The sequence below is a fragment of the Pelmatolapia mariae genome, linkage group LG18, assembly GCF_036321145.2.
Source record: "Pelmatolapia mariae isolate MD_Pm_ZW linkage group LG18, Pm_UMD_F_2, whole genome shotgun sequence".
Taxonomy (NCBI): Eukaryota; Metazoa; Chordata; class Actinopteri; order Cichliformes; family Cichlidae; genus Pelmatolapia; species Pelmatolapia mariae.
The window spans coordinates 3,071,271-3,090,495 of NC_086243.1; the positions used below are offsets into that span (position 1 = coordinate 3,071,271).

The 19,225-nt window shown below is 46.6% G+C and overlaps 1 protein-coding gene across 7 annotated transcripts in view; it reads right to left on the reverse strand.

Annotated features, from left to right (window-relative positions):
* The window catches only part of LOC134617627 (nucleoprotein TPR-like), a 41,682-nt gene that overhangs the window by 1,820 nt on the left and 20,637 nt on the right, over positions 1–19,225 (reverse strand). For 4 of the 7 annotated variants that reach the window (XM_063462942.1, XM_063462941.1, XM_063462940.1 and 1 more), the window contains exons 29-50: positions 18,818–18,949; positions 18,531–18,661; positions 18,062–18,272; positions 17,827–17,976; positions 17,415–17,507; positions 17,176–17,280; positions 16,778–16,990; positions 16,396–16,434; positions 15,445–15,639; positions 15,159–15,270; positions 14,853–15,046; positions 14,115–14,185; positions 13,729–13,928; positions 13,378–13,584; positions 13,132–13,247; positions 5,572–5,643; positions 4,828–5,043; positions 4,546–4,744; positions 4,269–4,465; positions 1,120–1,191; positions 933–1,024; positions 87–199 (exon numbers count right to left, since the gene is read on the reverse strand). In XM_063462942.1, the coding sequence (XP_063319012.1) occupies positions 87–199; positions 933–1,024; positions 1,120–1,191; positions 4,269–4,465; positions 4,546–4,744; positions 4,828–5,043; positions 5,572–5,643; positions 13,132–13,247; positions 13,378–13,584; positions 13,729–13,928; positions 14,115–14,185; positions 14,853–15,046; positions 15,159–15,270; positions 15,445–15,639; positions 16,396–16,434; positions 16,778–16,990; positions 17,176–17,280; positions 17,415–17,507; positions 17,827–17,976; positions 18,062–18,272; positions 18,531–18,661; positions 18,818–18,949 (3,130 nt within the window). The remainder of the gene's footprint in view (positions 1–86; positions 200–932; positions 1,025–1,119; positions 1,192–4,268; positions 4,466–4,545; positions 4,745–4,827; positions 5,044–5,571; positions 5,644–13,131; positions 13,248–13,377; positions 13,585–13,728; positions 13,929–14,114; positions 14,186–14,852; positions 15,047–15,158; positions 15,271–15,444; positions 15,640–16,395; positions 16,435–16,777; positions 16,991–17,175; positions 17,281–17,414; positions 17,508–17,826; positions 17,977–18,061; positions 18,273–18,530; positions 18,662–18,817; positions 18,950–19,225) is intronic. The other 3 variants (XM_063462943.1, XM_063462938.1, XM_063462939.1) reach the window with 3 other exon arrangements.

Genomic DNA, 19,225 nt, shown 5'->3' on the forward strand with positions numbered 1-19,225 from the left:
AGATTTAGTTTGACACAAAAAAATGAGTGTTTTAACTCGAGTATCATACTGCATGCACAAGTTACAATTAAGTGTTTGTGCAGTACCTCCTTGAGAAGCCAGCTGTCCCAGGTCAGAGTGTGAGGCTGAAGTCTGAGGCAGCAGATCTTCAGGGGGTCCAAACCTGAACCTGGTGGACAGACCTGCTACCTGAGGCGAGCTGAGGAGACCAAAAACATCTGCTTAAACACGTGTTAAAATGCATCTTTTCAGCAGCCCACATTTGTAGTCTCCTTTGCCTTCTCTGCATGTTTCACTCAAGAACATATGTTTCATCTGCAGCTTCCTTCTAGAATTAGTTGCTGCAATTAGAGAAAGAAAAAAAAATCCCCTACAAAAGTGCTAAAATTGGCCACTTGAATTATTTTCTAAAAGGAAATCACTTCCCACTGCCATTTTAAACTAGTTTAAACTTTCCCCTCTAAAAGGTTAAATTGCTTTTAACTCATTTACCTGGTTGCTGGAAATACAGACACTGTAACAGACAGGTTTCTCTACACGGAGCAGCAGACCACTGTCTGTTCTGTCTCCATGAAAATCTCACCTCAAAAATCCCCGAGTTAATAAATCTATAATGTGTCTGAGATCATATGATACCACTATGTCTAGAAACAACCTGAGCTTATTGTGTTCCAGCCCACAGTGCATTGAAAGCGATGCGAGTTTCTTCCATACAAACACAAAAGTCACCTTTCAACCACTATATTCACTAGATTTGCCTCTCTGAAACGTAATCCTCTTTAAAAAAAATAAAATAAAATAAAGTTCCAGGATAATATACAGAACCTTATACAGCAATCTACAAACATCAGCCATGATGGAAGACATCTGGTGGTGCATGAGAATTGGCTTTATGAGCCAGGTGTGTGTGTGTGTGTCTCTCTCTCTCTTACTGTATAGCCTCAGCGAAACCATCAGTACGATGTGGAACAACCAGAGTGGGAGTACTGGGAACCATTCTGTCATCATCATCAAAGAAAGGCTGCTGACAACACACAGGCACATTTAGGCTAGCTGATCCACAGTAAATCAAAATGAAACTGAATAATATGGTCAAAGTTCACAACACACATCTCTTACCATACTACCTATTCCAGGAGTCAGCTGAGGTCCACGTCCTGACGATGGTCTGCGCAGCTGAGAGGCCTGTCTCTGATTCACACACAGACACCATTACTGTCAGAGTGCTGCTTTCTTCTCCTCTTATATTTTCATGTAACGATTTTACCATTCACTATTGATCGGTATTATTAATAAGAATAATAAGAATAAGAACAACTTTATTTATCCCGAGGGAAATTCTTTTGTCATGTACATGCTCAAAGCAGCAGGAGAGACAGAGGAACAGATGAATAAGATATAAGATATACAATATATACAATAAGAATAGTGTACAGTAATATACAGAAGGAAAGTGCAAGACATAGTATCGGATAACTCTAACGAAGTAATATACATAACTATATCCTGGTGAATAAATAACTTAACTATCAGTGCAGGCGATTCTAGAAAGTGACAAAGTATTGTGCAATAGAATAAAGGGAGTAGCAGCGTATGATGGGGGGATGAAAACAAATATTCAATAAGTACTGTTGGGTAATATTGCACGGTCTGGGAGGGAACAGAATAACATAGGTAATCGTCTCAGGAGAATCACCTACAGAGTGAGGAAGAGTTAAAAAGTCTTATTGCCACTGGCACAAAGGATTTCCTGTGGCGGTCAGTTCTGCATTTCGGGGCAATGAGTCTTTTGCTACGTTTGCTCCGATGGTCCATCATGGGGGCGTGCATGGGGTGGGAGGGGTTGTCCATGATAGAAAGAAGCTTTTTTAGCATTCTCCTCTCAGACACCTCCTCCAGATTCTCCAGTCTGACACCCAGGACAGAACCAGCCTTTTTAATCAGTTTGTTCAGCCTGTTGGCATCAGCTGTCTTCACCCCACTGCCCCAGCACACAGCTGCAAAGAACACGACTCTCTCCAACACCGAGTGATAGAACATGGTCAGCATTTTCCTACCAACATTGAAGGACCTGAGTCGCCTCAGTAGGAAAAGCCGACTCTGCCCTTTTTTGAAGATAGCATTGGTGTTCTTGGTCCAGTCCAGTTTACAGTCCAAGTGTACCCCCAGGTACCGGTAGTCCTCAACGATCTCCACATCAGCCCCTCTGATGGTGACAGGGGTAGGAGTAGGAGTCTGCTTCCTAAAGTCCATAATCAGTTCCTTTGTCTTTGTGATGTTAAGTTGTAGGTGGTTTAGCTCACACCACTCGACAAAGCTGTCCACCACACTCCTGTACTCCTCCTCCTGTCCATCCCTGATACAGCCCACGATGGCAGAGTCATCTGAGAATTTCTGCAGATGACATGACTGAGACTTGTACCTGAAGTCAGATGTGTAGAGGGTGAAGAGGAAGGGTGATAGGACTGTCCCCTGCGGCGCCCCTGTGCTGCTCAGGATGTTATCTGAGCGGCAGCTCTTCAGTCGGACATGCTGTGGTCGACTTGTTAAATAGTCCGTAATCCAACCTACCAGTGGGGCGTCCACCTGCATTTCCATGAGCTTATTCCCCAGCAGTGATGGTCTGATCGTGTTAAAAGCACTGGAGAAGTCAAAGAACATGACCCTCACAGTGCTCCCAACAATGTCCAGATGAGAATAAGCCTGGTCCAGCAGGTAGATGATGGCATCCTCCACGCCGATACGAGGTTGATAAGCAAACTGCAGGGGGTCCAGCCAAGGCTCCACCAGCAGACGCAGATGTTTCAGGATGAGTCTCTCCAGCGTCTTCATGACATGTGAGGTCAGAGCCACTGGCCTGTAGTCACCGAGGGTCGACGGGTTGATCTTTTTAGGGACAGGAACCAGGCAGGATGTCTTCCAGAGTGATGGGACTCTCTGCATTTCCAGGCTCATGTTGAAGATCCGTTGTAGAACTCCAGACAGCTGGGAAGCACAGCACCTGAGGGCCCTGGGACTGACACCATCAGGGCCAGCAGCTTTGCCGGAGTGGAGTCTGCCCAATTCTTTTTTGATGTCATCTGCTGAGAGGGACAGGGTGAGACAGTCTGAGGGGGCAGGAGAGGGGGGAGGCGAAAGGAGAAGATGGGAAGAGCTGGGTGTGGAGACAGGAGACGCAGGGCAGTCGAACCTATTGAAGTGTAGATTTAGGTTGTTAGCACTTTCGACGTCCCCATCCATCCCAACACCTCTCTTTTGTCTCAGGCCAGTGATAGCCCGCATTCCATTCCACACCTCCCTGGTGTTGTTTTCCTGCAGTTTGTTTTCCAGCCTGTTGGACTCTTTACCCTCTGCAATCTTGGCTTTCAGCTCCTTCTGCACCAGTTTCAGCTGATCTCTGTCACCGTTTCTGAAAGCTCTCTTTTTCTTGTTCAGGGTTGCTTTGATGTCTTTGGAAACCCAGGGCTTATTGTTGGGGAAGCACAGAATGGTTTTTTTGGGGACCACAGTGTCAACACAGAAGTTGATATAGTCTGTAACACAGCCTGTCAGATTGTCAATATTGTCCTGATTGGAATCACAAAGAACATCCCAGTCCGTTGACTCAAAGCATCCCTGCAGAGTCTCTTCCGACTCCCTTGTCCATGTTGTAACCGTTTTTGTGGTTGCAGGTTGTCTCTGAACGGCAGGTCTGTAAAGGGGCTGGAGGTAGACCAGGTTGTGATCAGCCCTGCCCAGAGGAGGGAGAGGGCTGGAGGTGTATGCCTCAGTAGCATTGGCATAAAACAGGTCCAGTGTTTTATTGTCTCTTGTTTTGCAGTCCACATACTGCTTGAATGTGGGTAGAACAGTGGAGAGGTTCGTGTGGTTAAAATCGCCCGTTATAGCCACAAACGCAGAGGGACTACGATTTAGCAGGTCCGCTGTCGCAGAGCTGATGACGTCATACGCCTGCGCCGCGTTGGCATCAGGGGCGATGTAATCAGTCTTTGCTGATTGGCATTGTGATTTCAGGTGGCTTTATATAACACCAAATAACTGGACAGTATATGTATTAATTTGACTTACTTAAAACTCCCAGATGAATCTAAACAAAATGCTTTTGGCATCTTTCTACTAAACTCTTAATTTAACTGCATCACTCATTTAGCAGATGTGGATAACAAACCTGCCTCCTGTTCATGATAAGTAAGCTCACTCTAAATCCAAAACATATATTTTGAATGGAACAACAAGGAAAAAAAAAGAAATGTCTGTTAGGTTATCACCTGTGTTTGTGGGGGACCCAGCTCAGGAGCAGGAGGCTGGATGTAGAGGCGAGGTGGGAGTGGGTGTGGGGGCCTTCGTGTGTGTGGCATCCGGGGTGTGAGGGAGGATGAGGAAGGTGAGGGGGCAGAGGTTGGAGGAAGGTGTAAAGGGTCTCTAGGGTGGTCGGACTCTGATGGGGCATCACCGCTGCCTTCACCTGGAAGAGATGAGTGTGTCAGGTTGCAATTTTGAGAGAAGCATGCATGAAATGAGATGTAAGCTGGCCTTGGTGCTCACCACTGGCTGTTGGCTCACTGGAGTGCTGTGAGCCTGAGGATGCTCCACACACACTCTCCTCAGTGTTAGTGCCTTCTGTCAGCTCCTCCCGCCTCTGCTCTTCGGCCTCTCCGCTCTCCTCGTTACTTTCCTCTCCCGCTCTCATTCCGCTGTCAGCAGCATCATTGTCATCTTCATCATCATCCTCTTCCTCTTTATACTAACAGACAAAGTTAGAAGTTAACGCCTGCCATTAGATTAAAACTCAAAACATTTGCATAAGGTAGTGACAAGCAGCAGCACCTCATCATCTTCTTCTTCCTCCTCTTCCTCCTCCTCCTTCTCCTCTCCATCTTTACTCTCGCGGCTCTCACTGTCGGTGTCGATCACAATCACATCTCGGATGATGGCAGAGCCCTGGGAGGACATCAGGTCAGTGGGAACGGACTGGGACACGCCCTCTTCCTCACTTTCCTTGTCGTCCCCCGATAAGACTGGGAAGCTCTGTTCTGGGAGCTCCTACATCCCAAGCATAAAAATCAGGTCTTATCACACACCTTTGCAGGCCTGTTTGTGTTCATATGCAAACAATCTGACAAGACATTTCAGTTGTGTGAGCCTTTTTATTTTTTTAATGTGCACTTTATATTCCAACATCATAGCATCATGCAAGTGTTTAAGGTAAATATTCTCTGCATACCCGATTTTGAACAACTTACACAAGACAGCTTTTAGTCACCCATTTCACAAATACGGTTTATAATTGTGAATTATTCACCATGCTGTACATTTGAAATCTTAAATGTAACTTGGCAGCGGAAAGATGAACCAAAGGCCTGAATACTGTGCATTTGAAGAAACTATCCAGAAGCAGCCTTTTCAGTGGCTAGAGCTGGAAAATCAGGTAAAGTAGCTGCTTTCAAAAGCATCTCTGCATTTAGAAATCAGCAGAGATAACTAGCTATCAGCTAACCACTAACTTTAAGTTCTAAGGTCATATGACAACCAACATTTACTTGAACCAGAAGAGTTGACTTGACAACAGACCTGACTATCATCTGGTGAATCCTGCTGTTCTTCATCCCTGAGCTCTCCTTCCATCTCCTCATCACCTTCCACCTGAAACACACCAAGTGCCATAGTTTGACTTACATTTATTAAACACACACAGACAACAAAACAACTGATAATGTCGTGCCAAGCTTTTGAGGTTTTACAGATGTATTCTTGACACAACAGATTAAAATGACTCCTACTGCAGATATCAAATAGGAAGGTTTGGACTTTTCTTCGTGACATCAGTTAAAATTCCCAGACTTTCATCAGTTTGTAAAACGAATAGTTATGTCTATAACTTCTGTTCCCTGAAGGAGAGGAACGAGGTACAACACATAAGTATGGGATATCACGCCCTCGCGTGTCCTGGCTGAAGAAACCTTTATTCACGCCTTTAAGGCAGATGACGTGTGATGACACGCGCACGGCCCCGCCCGCACATATAGCCGCTGTCATCACAGTCATCCCTCAGTTCGATAGCCGCTCTTCACCGAGCCAACTGCTCAGTGGGGCCACCCTGTGTTGTACCTCGTTCCTCTCCTTCAGGGAACAGAAGTTATAGACATAACTATTCGTTCCCTTTCAGTCGATTCACTCGGTACAACACATAAGTATGGGACATATATACACGCCCCGCAGAGCAGCCACCGAACCGGAATGGGACCACCACATCCTTAGTGAGTGGTAGACCCAGCAGAAAGGACAGCATGAGCCACCGAAGGGGCTGTAACGTCCAACCGATAAAACCGCACAAAAGTGTGCGGCGATGCCCAACTAGCTGCTGCACAAATATCAGCTACAGGCACCCCTCTAAAAAGAGCCCATGAGGTCGCCATCCCCCTGGTGGAATGAGCTCCCACCCCGTGGGGCAACGCAAGACCTCTGGTGCCGTATGCCAGTGAGATAGCTTCTATAATCCAGTGGGACAGCCTCTGTTTGGACAGAGCTCTACCTCTATTTGGATTAGCGAAGCAGACAAACAGCTGGTCACATAAACGCACATCCTGAGTGCGCTCAATGTAGGTGCGTAGCACACGCACTGGACAAAGAGAATGCATCCTCCTCTGCTCCTCAGATTCAAAAGGAGGGGAGCAAAAGCTCAGCAACTCAAACTCCATTGAGCTATAAGATGCAGGCATGATCTTGGGAAAAAAGGCAGCATTTGGATGCAATACGACCTTGTGGCCATCAGGAGAAAACTGTGTGCAGGCGGGATGCACAGACAGCGCATGAAGGTCACCCACTCGCTTCGCTGAAGCCAAAGCGAGAAGTAATGCGGTCTTATATGAAAGAAATTTCATATCCACAGACTCAATGGGTTCAAACGGGGGGCTACAAAGGGCCTCCAGCACCAAAGACAAGTCCCAAGCAGGGACACTGGACTTAAGCACGGGCCTCAGCCGGCGAACCCCTTTCAGAAAACGTATGGCGAGGGGATGAGCACCTGGTGTCACCCCGTCAAAGCCAATATGACAAGCAGATATAGCTGCTAAATAAACCTTGATTGTCGAAAACGAAAGGCCTTTATCCAGCAGCTCCTGCAGGAATGTCAAAACATCCACAATAGAGCACTGAAATGGGAGAGTATGGCGGTCCTGGCACCATTGCTCGAAGGCTCGCCATTTGTAAGCGTACAAGCCTCTAGTAGATGAGGCTCTAGCGCTCTGAATTGTCGCTATCACACTAGGTGGCAAACCCTTAGCAACCAAGTTTAACCTCTCAGCAGGTAAGCATGAAGGCGCCACAGATCCGGGCGCGGATGAAACACTTCTCCTCCCGCCTGAGAGAGGAGATCCCTGCGGAGAGGAAGCTGCCAAGGACTCGCTGCTAGCAGGCTGATTATCTCTGCATACCACGACCTCGCGGGCCACCAAGGGGCCACCAGGATCAGAGAGAGGGAATGCCGACGCACCCTCTCTAGAACTGGAGATATCATTTCCACTGGGGGAAATGCATACAGGAGCACGTCTGGCCATTGGTGCGCTAGCGCGTCCAAGCCCAAGGGTGCATCGTGGTCGATTATGGAGAAGTACAGGGGGCAGTGAGTATTTACCCTGGAAGCAAAAAGATCTATTTGCGCCTCGCCAAATAGATCCCAAATCTGAGCCACTATTGAAGGGTGTAACCTCCATTCTCTCACCAGAGGACCCCCCCTGGAGAGAAGGTCCGGCCCCAGGTTCAGGTGGCCCGGGACATGGGTGGCTCTTAGAGTCAGAAAATGAACACTGCACCATAACAGCAGAGAGCGAGACAGCTGCAACAGGGGAAGAGAGCGTGTTCCTCCCTGCCTGTTTATGTAAGACACCACTGTTGAATTGTCCGTCCTGACTAAGACATGCTGGCCCTGCAGGACTGGACGGAAATGCTTTAGAGCTAAGAACACTGCTAACAGCTCTAAGTGGTTGATGTGCAGCTGGCGCTGAGCTGCGGACCAGATCCCTCTCACTGACGCACCCTCGCACAGCGCTCCCCACCCTCTTAGGGAAGCATCTGTGGACACCACCTTGCGAAACAACACCCTCCCAATCCGAGAGCCCTGATGCAGCAGCCTGGGCTCCCTCCAAGGACGGAGAGCTAGCATGCAAGACGCGGTTACCGGCAGCCTCCTCCGGAGGTGACGCGAAGCACACAAACGGTGAGAGAGAGTCCAGCGTTGAAACGCCCTCATTTTTAACAGTCCAAGTGGCACTACGGCGATCATAGATGCCATCATGCCCAACAAGCGCAATATCGTCTGGAAACGCAGTCTGCGTCCCAGCTGAAACTGAGCGAGGCAGCGATGAAACGCGGCCACTCTGTGCTCCGACAAACGTGCGCGGCTGGAAAGAGAGCATATTTCCAGACCGAGAAAAGTAATCTGTTGACTCGGGATTAGCGAGCTCTTTTGAAAGTTCACAGAGAACCCCAGTGTCTGAATGTGTGACAGAACCAGCGACAGCTGTGTCTCCGCCTGCTCTCTGGAGCAAGCTACGAGAGCCCAGTCGTCTAGGTAGGCTAAGATGCGGATGCCTCTCTCTCTGAGGGGCGCTAGCGCTGCCTCGGCACATTTCGTAAAGGTGCGGGGAGCGAGCGACAGCCCGAACGGCAGCACTAGGTATTCGTAGGCTACGCCCTCGAATGCAAACCTCAGAAACTGCCTGTGTTTCGGGTGTATAGCGACATGAAAATAAGCATCTGTTAGATCGATTGTCGCAAACCAATCTCTCGGGCCGACTGCATTCAAGAGCTGTCTGAGTGTTAGCATCTTGAACCTGTACGTTCGTAGATACGTGTTCAAGACTCGCAGGTCGAGGATGGGACGAAGCCCTCCCCCTTTTTTCGGAACGACAAAATAACGGCTGTACCAACCTTTGTCTGTCTCCGAAGCGGGGACCACTCGTATTGCTCTTTTCTGCAATAGCGCCTGTATTTCCTCTCTGAGTATCATGGCTGCCTCGGTGTTGACAGTCGTGTTTACGACTCTTTGGAAACGAGGCGGCTTGACCCGGAACTGCAACTGGTAACCCATGGCAACGGTTTGCAGCACCCACGGAGAGGGGGCGCAAGCGCGCCACTGAGGGAAGTGAGCAGCCAGCCGGCTGACCTGCAGCACCGTCGGCGGGGCGTCGTCGCCCCCCAGTGTGTCTGCAGGGAACTGCATCACCTGCCTGACCTGGCTCATTTTGCCTGCAGGCTGAGCATTTGTGATTGTTTGAGAATAAACAACACTCTTTATTGATTGTAACATGGAAACATGTACATTCATACATTTTGTTGGATGCACCTTTTCTGGGGCACAACAATGAAAAACAGCGGGAACACTCGATGTGGTCACTTGAACATTTAACACACCTGAACAGGGAGTTACCTGAGGCAATTTGTGTCCAGGGGTTTTGTGCTTGGGAGACGGTGATAGGAAAGTGCAGCGCCTTCTGGGGCTGACAACCTGAACAGAACTTAAGCGGCACCTCTTGTGCGGCAACAGAGGGGTAAAAACAGCGTCTCCCTGCTGCTGGACCCCTTCTCGACTCGAAACCACAGCTAGGAGGGCTGAGGCTTCTTCCTCCTTGGCGTCGGGTCCCGTCGGGGGCCCGAGGAGGGTGGGCCTTTGCTCCAGGCCGACTGGCGTGGAGCTCGGGCCGGAGGACGTGCTCTCGCCGGCGGCACACCCACTCCAGCAGTGGGCGCCGGTCTCTTGCCAGTCGTCAGAGGAGCGGCGGGCCTGTGAGAGCTAGCTGCGGGCTTGGGCTGGAGCTGACGTCTGGGGATGATGTCGCGCAGAGCTTCCGTCTGCTTCTTCCTCAGATCGAATCTAGCCTGAATGGCTTCAAGTGAATGTCCGAATAACCCAGCCGCAGACACTGGTGCGTCCAGATACACAGCTCTGTCCCTATCCGGGACGTCGGAGAGGGTCAGCCACAGGTGCCTCTGCGCCACTACTGTCGAAGCCATCCCTCTGCCCAGGGAGAGCGCTGCACAGCGAGACGCACGGAGGATGTAATCCGTGGTGACTCTGACCTCGTTAAGAAGAGGTGCCAGCGGGCTGTCATCAGGAACCAGCGATCCAAGCTCCGCCAGGCACATTGCCTGGTACGTCTGGAGCATGGTGACGGAGCTCATGGCGCGAGCAGTGCCGGCCTGAGCCCGATAAATCTTCTCCAGCTGCGAGGCAGAGAATCTGCAGTGCTTGGACGGCAGAGTTGCGGGGCCACCGACACCATGGTTATGGGACGGGGCCAGATAAGCAGCCAGAGACGGCTCCATAGGGGGTGGGTTAGCTAAGCCAGCCCCCTCGGCGCCGTCCAATTCCATGTACTGTCCATAGCCGGGCACAGTGACGCGGGTAGACAGAGGTTTGTCCCATGACGCTGTTAGCTCGCAGAGAAAGTCTGGGAACATGGGAAGGCAGTTTTTGGCCGTTGCGGGCTCCGGTGGGAGGAAAAAACCCGCGAACCGCGACGGCTTCCGAGCTGGTGGAGGAGAGGGCCAGTCCACCTGCAGCTTCTCAGCAGCACGGCGAAACAGGGAGAAAAGAGAGGTGTCATCGTGGCCGACCGGCGCAGCAGCGGCGGCACATTGGGCCGACAATGAGCTCTCCTGCTCATCCTCCGACAAACCATGGATGTCCAGGCCGATGTCCAGCACGTCATCGTCTTCCTGGGGAGCGCTGGCGGGCTTCAACCCAGGCTGAAGCCCGTCAGCGCTCCTGCATGGTTCCGGCTCGTCATCGGCTAACCCGTCAACATATTCCATGTGGTCAGCCCAGCTAATCGCGGGGACATCGACCGGAAAATCCTCGTCTTCGGACTCGGACGAAGCCGGGGCTCCAGACTCGGAAAGGAGAGGGTCATGCCGTGCGACAGCCGAGCGTCCCAGCACTCTTTCCACAAACGTCACCCGTCTTTCCAGGGTCGAGCGCCGGAGCTGGCGACAAAACGCACAGGCTTCGGGCTCCGTCAACGCTCTCCTAGCGTGGACGATCCCCAGGCAGACAGGGCAGGCATCGTGCTGGTCGCTGTCGTGCAAAGAGAAACCGCATCCCTGAGGACAGGGGCGAACAGAAGATTTCTGCTTTGCTCGCTTCGGTTTGGAGTCCATTCCAAAACGCAAAGCGAAACGCTGCACAAGAAAAACTTGAAAATAGCGCTCCGCGGGCAGCCTACGCACCAACTGGGCGGTGGAGGCTAACACCAACAGGGGCAGTTAAGCTAAGTTCAAGTTGGCAGACAACGGAGCTAACTAGCAGCAGCTAGCTAGCCCAACTCAGCAGAGGTGTTCTCAGCGAGGTGAAGAGCGTACGAACTGAGGGATGACTGTGATGACAGCGGCTATATGTGCGGGCGGGGCCGTGCGCGTGTCATCACACGTCATCTGCCTTAAAGGCGTGAATAAAGGTTTCTTCAGCCAGGACACGCGAGGGCGTGATATCCCATACTTATGTGTTGTACCGAGTGAATCGACTGAAAGGGAACTCAAGTGGCCTGGAACAGGTCTGTCTTTAATCAGCATTTCTGCATTTACACAACATAAGTAGGGATGGGTATCGTTTAGGTTTTATCCGATACTGGTGCCAAATCGGTACTTTTGAAACGGTGCTTAAACTGTGCTCGAACCGGTGCTTAAAGAATGGAGAACACAAACTTCGTCCAAAAACCTCTCATGTTTTTATTTTTAGCAGTCTCTTTTTTTCTGCAAAATGATAAGAACCGTAACAACATATAAACATCATCTGTGCAAAGATTTATGTTTTTAAAGTAAAACAGTGAAAAATTACAGCGCTGTCAAGACATGAATATCCAGACGTTGTACAAAAATGTCCAATTCTGGCACACAATTGGACACCATGCCAGTTGATTTTTTTAGGTATTTAAGAGCAGACATTAATTAATTTTATTAACATGCCTAAAAATGCTAATTTTTAAAATACGTTTTTGAAGAATTAACCATACATTTACATGGTAATGGGCCTTTTCTGCCATGGAGCCTCTGGCCCTTTAAACTCTGAGGGGCTGTAACTTTGGTTTCTTTTGGTCAATTTGCATGATTGACACCTCTTTCTAATTGTTTGAGCCAATAGAGTCACAGTAACGATGCCACGTTCACGTTACTTCAACCAATCAGACGTTCCAAGGCCAAAACCCACGTGGGCCCAAATTTACTGCGTGTGACGTCTGTCCAGTCACGTGTCTATAGGTGGGTCTAAAATGGAGGTTGTTGACGGAAAACGACTCTGATGCGGCTAGGTAGGCATGGTAACTGCTGATAATCACATGGCTACCGGCTACCGGCGAAAATAACGGAGGAAATCTGGACGGTAAGCCAATTTCTGTCTTAGCGCATTTGCGCCGCTGTGTGTTTTTGTGGTCTTCTTTTGCGGCTCATTCAGTGAATTTTGGTCAGAGTGTGGTGAAACTTGGTGTTTGGAATTGGTGATAGCTCTGGAAGATAACCAGCTTTTCTTTGGCGGGTTACATGAAGTCTGGAGAATTTCTGGTTCGCCTTGTTTGTTTAGCGGACTTGTGCGCATTTACATAACTGCTCGTTTAATCATGGCTTGTTTTCATTGAGTTTGGTGGTTGTAGAAATGGTTTATATGACATTTTTGCTGAGATTCAGAGGTTTCTGTGGATACCACACATGTCTGGACTTATATTTCTCACCCTGTGTTATAACCGATTAAACGTGATCTCCTCCTTTTTGCTTGTGGTACCGGGGGCGTGGGGCTTAAAGCACTTGTTGCAGGCTGCTGAGTTTGCATCTCTTGCTGTGAAGTACAGCCAGACTTTTGACCGCTTCGCCTTGGGCATTTTTAATCTGTAGCTCTGCTCTAAAAGAACGTACGTACCTGGGCCCGCCTACTATCCTTGTAAAGGTAAAATGATTGGCTAGAATCCAAAGTGTATGACATCTCAAGAAAAAAAAAAAGCACCGAAATAAAGCACCGAAATGTGCGCTGCTTTTCGGTCTGGTTACTACCGTTTATGTCAGAATCCCTAAACATAAGATACCCTAGAACTAACAGTTTGAGAATGACAGCACTTTTATTTCTAGTTTCTGGGTTTTCGTCTTTACCTGCATTGCTGCTGTTGCTTTGAGGCGTAGCTTTTTGGTGGTTGGAGGTGTGTGCGAGCTCTCGGGTCTGCTTTCTTCTTCCTCCTCCTCATCATCTCTGCTTCGCTTTGAAGATGCTTTAGTGGCATCACAAAAACACACCAGGACCTCAGTTAAGAATCTGGCCATCAACATTTTCAGTACTATATTTTGTTTCTTTACTGTTGATGTGTTTCATGAGTAAAGTTTCAGGCTTCTCTTTCTGACCTGTTACACTCAGAGAGGAGGGGGATGAGGATGTAGATGGCCGCTCCGCCTCCACGCTGGGCCCTGCATCCTGACTGGCTGCCTGCTGCTGAGTGGGCTGAACAAACGCTGTGGCCTGAGTGCTGCTTGGCTGAGTTATGGAGGTGGGTGCATTCACCATACTGGAGCTGGTAGAGTGCACAGAGGCTGATGTATTCATCAGCACTGCTAGGAGAAACACATTTCACTTTGACATATACTGACACATACTGCTTCAAAATCTCAAAGCGCATCTCCAACAGAGATCTACTTTTATTTCAGTTGTCTTCTTCTAGAAGAAAATTGTTGAATGGATGGCCTTCTTGTTCTTACCCTCTTGGCTTTCAGTCTGTGTGGTCGGCATTACTGTGGCCATAGGTGTTGGGACAGGGACAGTTGCCAGGGTAACCAAAGGACGGATGCTGGCTCGAGGCGTGGCCTTGCTGCCAGGAGAGGGACTTGGCTTGTTGCTAGGAGATGGAGTACTTGGGGTGGGTCGGATGTTGGCAGTGGGAGGCTCAGACAGAGTGGAACTGATGGAGAAAAGCGATTTGCTGTGTCTGTTCTACATTTAGAAAAGCTCTCCTTCAGGCTTTGAGAGTTCATACTAGCGTCTTTGTAATGTGGTTTTTAAGTTCATCAAACTACAGCCTCATTACGTCCACTGACTTGACATTGTATGAAACGTTTACAATCATTCAGAGCAATTTATAGTTTACCTTCCTCTGTCTTGTGCAGGACTCTTCAACGATATCTGTCTCTGGTCTGCAGACCTCGTCTGATCACCCATCTAAGGACAAACAGGTGTGTTCTTGATCATTACCACAATCACATGATGGAAATAAATTTAGCAAAGCCAAAGCAAACTAATTACAGGAAAAAATGCATTTTTTTTACTGTTGCAATTTAGACAAAAAATTATTCAATTCCTCAAAAAAAAACCACTTTCTCAAAGTTGTAAAATATTGTTTCCAGAGTATTTTTTAAAAAATATTTTGAGAAATTTGCAAATACTTAAAGCATACAATTTGTAATTTTAAAAATATAACCATTTGTAAAATATCTGTATTGTTAAAACCTCAATTTTAAGACAAACAAGGTTTCACATTTGAATTTTGGAACATTTTGAAAAATAAAATATTTAAATATTCATAGAAATACTATTGTAATAACGCAAAAATGATGGGTTATGTTATCCATAATAAAGGCTCTATTTCTGGTGTTGGTCTAGCAAAGTCAGTCACACTTTGCTTCTGTAATATTTTCATCTTAGCTTGTAAAGAAGGTTTTCTTATACCACTTTGGCTTTCTTCTTAATTTTGCGACATACAAACATACATGCACATCAAAATAACAAATCTGAGTTTTAGCATACCTATAGACAATTATAACAAGAAAAGGGTGAGTTTTTTCAAAACATGCTCTATGTAATGTGTGCCTTCAAGTCTATCCTGTACCTTAGCTCCACTTTGGTCCTGTGTTTCTTCTCTGGTGTCAGAGTGCGTTTGTGTCTCTCTCCGTTCCCTAAGCTCTCTGTCCAGCCGAAGAAGTCGTCCTTCATACTGAGATTTGAGGGCATTCATTCTCACCTCCAGCTCCTCTTTACTCTGCTTCAGTTCTTCTACCTCCTGACTGAGCTGCTCTTTAGTACCTGAAGATAAAGGAAGCAAGTCACAAATTTTAGTCACGCTAAGCATATTTGCTTGTTTGTTTGGTGATATTTGTCAGCAGATTTTCACATTATAGTGTTTTTCTGAGCTCACTGTTTAGCTGGTTGATTTTGGTCTTGGCTCCCAGGAAGGCCTTCTTCGTTTTTTCCTCTTTGTCGGCCATCTGCTGTTTGAGCTGCTCCTCTCTGATTTTGCTCTCGGATAGCTAGAGAAAACATTCATTAAAAAAAAAAAAAAAAAATGTTTTCACAACATCTAATTTTAATTTAGTGTGTAAAATTCAACATAAGAGACTGTGCTTTCATTAAACGATTATGGTGGGAAATCAAACGACAGTTTGACTAGAATGTAGTTTGGAGTATGTAGGATTCTCAGATACCTCCTGTCTGAGTTTTGCAAACTCCTCTTGTTGTGCCTGGTTTGCCTCAGTAGCTGCGTTAGCATCACTTGAGTGGACAGACTGGGAACTCTGGTTTTGGCTGGCCTGTGTGGTTCGGCTTGCTTCATTAGCTTGTTTGGCTTCAGTTAGCTGCTCCTTCAGATGTTTTATGTCTGCTTCACGCTCAACAACCGTCTGAAGGGGAGGTAAATGTGCCAAAAAGATTAAAATACCATTTTATGCAAGACATTTGAATTGCCTAAATGTTTTTCTCCAAATTTCACTGAGAAAAAAGTATTATGTTAAATAACATTTTAAAGGAAAGAAGAGGACATTAATTAACAACTCATATTTCCTAATATAGTCTTCTTCCTCAAATTGACTACTTGCTTGGTTAGTGTTTAGATGATTACAGTAAAAAAGCAAAAAACAAACAAACTGTTCGAGTATTCAGTGTCATCACTTTGCAACTTGGGGAAGAAAGACTGCTCATGGGAAAGGTTTCCCTTCAGGTCTGTCTGGTAGAAAGGCCTTTTTAAAATAACATTGTGAAGTCTACTTTAACACAAACTAGAACCTTTTCTCACAAATAACCAAGTAGTTGTTGTAACCGAACTCTGACTGACAGTTAAGTGTAAACCAAATAATCCTGTATTTACTATTGGTTTCACACAAACCACAGTCAAAGTCAAAGTCTGTTTTTTATGCTTGTTGCTCTACCCTTTTTGGCCACACCAACACAACATTCACTCACTACTTTAACAATTTGTCAGATTCAGTCTTCCTGCAACTTTATCTGTTTAGCACAAACGGAAAACCACGTTGAATGATCGTTTTTTTTGATTGAAGACGATCACATAACAGGGGTAAAAATACAAGGGGACACAGAGATATGACTGGCATTACTAATCCACTGAAAATTGATTGAATGATGTTGATCTCTTTCCTAACCTTCTGCAAGCTCTCCAACTGGCCTTGAAGCTCAGTCACCTGTTAGGAGGTAAGCACAGATACAGAAACTACTTGTTAGTTTACTGCAAATATGACAAAAATACTACATACTGTTAAAAGAAGAAGGCTCATCACCAAGCTGTCTGACTGCAGAAGTAAACTGTCATTAGCTGTGATGTAAACTGGGCCTTTTATCATACTGGGACAATATTTACACAAATATTACATGAAGATGTGAAATGTGCAAAGAATTTGTTTTGGGATGTAAATAGTTTTGGTGCATATCAGCAACAGAAAAAAAAAAGATAACTCTTTGACATCACAGAGTTGGGGGTTCATCACATCATCACATGACCTCACATTGTTAATAATTGTTGCTCACCTTACTCTCTGCTTGGCTCAGAGCAGTCTTGAGGCTAGAGATTTCCTGGTCGTGGCTCTGTTGGCTGGTTTGGTGGGTCTGCTGAAGCTCTTTCTGACTGGTGAGGTTCTGCTGAAGGGTTTCTTTAGCCTGCTGAAGCTCCCTTTGGAGCTGCTGAATCTGGTTCTGACGGGCTTGAGCTTGAGACTGAGCTGTTTTTAACTGGTTCTGCACCTTTAAGAAAAAAGGAAGCAGATAATGTGGTTACTGTAGGCCTATTCTCAGATACTGGCTGGGATTCTTTTAGATCTGGTGATGGAGCTCATGTGCATTAACAGTCTTTAGATCAATATTCCAAATAAATAAAAGGTCAAAATCTAGCAAATAGGTAAAATCCCTGTTCCTGCAAGAATTCTCACCTGCTGGGTGTGACTCTTAGCTTGTTGAAGCTCTTTCTGATTTTGGGTTAGTTGGTTCTGATTCTGCTGCAGTTGAGTCTGGGTCTGGGACAGCTGGGACTGGAGCTGTAGAATCAAAGACATGACAGAGCCAATGGCATGATGAATCTACACGGATAGCTATCTGAATATGGTGTTCATTTTTCCCATCTTTGGATAAAGACTTGCAGGCAGTTTCACCTAACTTTGTCAAACTGTACCTGTGTCAGCTGGTTTTGGACCTCCTGGACCTTTTCCTTGAGCTGCTGGTTTTCCTTCTGGGCTCCCTCCAGCTCCTGCAGGGACTTCTGGGCCTGGTGAAAAACTGACAATTAAACTAAAAGAAACAGAACCACTATTGCATCTCTGTGTATCTCAATACACATAATATCACACATAATTATGTGTGATAAATAAAACTAGGAGATATTTTTTGCTTAAGTATCAAAGTTATTCGGGTGGACTGCTGATTAACTGGATAGGAATTGATCTAGATGCATAGAGCAGAACTTTTTTGCTCTAAATATCTTAAATACTCCCTCCATGGCCTTTTTTATTTTTTGGTAAATATGATAAAAAACTAAGTTGGAAAAAAAATAAAGACTTGCGCTGGTCATGTTTAGCTTTGCTCACCTCCTCCTGTTTTTTCTGCACTTCTCCTTTCAGGGCACTCAGCTCCTCCTGGGTCTTGCTGAGCTGCTCCTGAGCTTTTTTCAACTCCTGCTGCACCTCCTGGTTTGGAGCCACCTCGCTTCCTGCTTTAGTAGCTGTTTCACTGACCAGCTGGAAAAGACAAACATAAATCCCCATTGCAGTTGTTCTCCACACTCAATGGGTCCAAACCGTTTCCACAAACCTATCGCCGCACCTTGTCATGCTGGGCTTTGAGCTCCTCGTACTGGGTTTTATAGCGTCGTCCAATCTTCTTCACCTGGGTTATGGTCTTGTTCTTCTCCACAATGTCATTGTTTTTTATTTCCAGGTCTTTTTTCAGAGAGTCTCTTTCGGACGTCAGGCGGGCAACAGACTCTCTGAGGCCATGTAGCTGCGACTGAGCTGAATTTCCACTCGCACTGGATCTGATTCACACATAATCATCTGTGTAAGGTTATTTTGTTGGATGCATTGATCAATTTTCTACTGAGTTGCTGGAAATTAGGTTCCGATCACTTAGGCAGCAAAACTGCAAAAGTCTGGTACAAACCACACAAAAGAAACTAGAGTTGGAAAAGTACCTAGTAGGTATATGCATTCAGTTACGTTCAGTTCACCTTTGTGGCGTTAGTGTATTTAACAGGTGTAAGCCTGTGTGTGTGCGCCTGTGTGTGTTGCTCTACCTGGCCAGCTCAGCCTTCAGCTTGGCTGTCTCCTCAGCCAGCTGTGTGATGCGCTTCTGTTGAGCCTCTCTCTCCGTGGTGAGTTTCTGTCTCTCCTCAACATCACCGTCTTTCTGTTGGCTGATCAGTTGCTATAAAAATAAAAAACACAAATCTTCTAAATCTTTTGCTTGCTGGCTGAATTTATAAACTTCTACACTATGGAGCCACTATAGTGTAGCAGAAATGAGCGAGAGAAAAAAAAGCATTTACACATGTACTCAACCTCCTCCATACAGTGGCATTACCTGATTTTTGGCCTTTAATCGTTTAAGGTCTTCCTCCAACAGCCTCTTGTCAGCCTGCAGGGAGCCATTCTTCTCTGACAGCACAGACAGAGAGTGATGCAGAGGGCTGATGTCTGACTGGAGTTTTGTGACCTGGCGAGACACAATGTTGGGCGTTTTAAAGCTTGCTGCATGTTTGACACCAGACTCTCTGTATTTGTGTCACTTCAGCTGATGTGCACCTTTTGATTTCTGTAACTTGGCACTTTGCAAAGCTCGGTTGAAGACACAAGTATACGATCGTGTTGGTTTTTTTCCGCCATTTTAATGAAAGAAGCTTAGAGATATATACAATTACAGTGAGATATTGCTACAGTTTGAAAACGTGAAACTTTGTGGAAAAAAACTTAAAAAGTCTTCTTCTGGTTT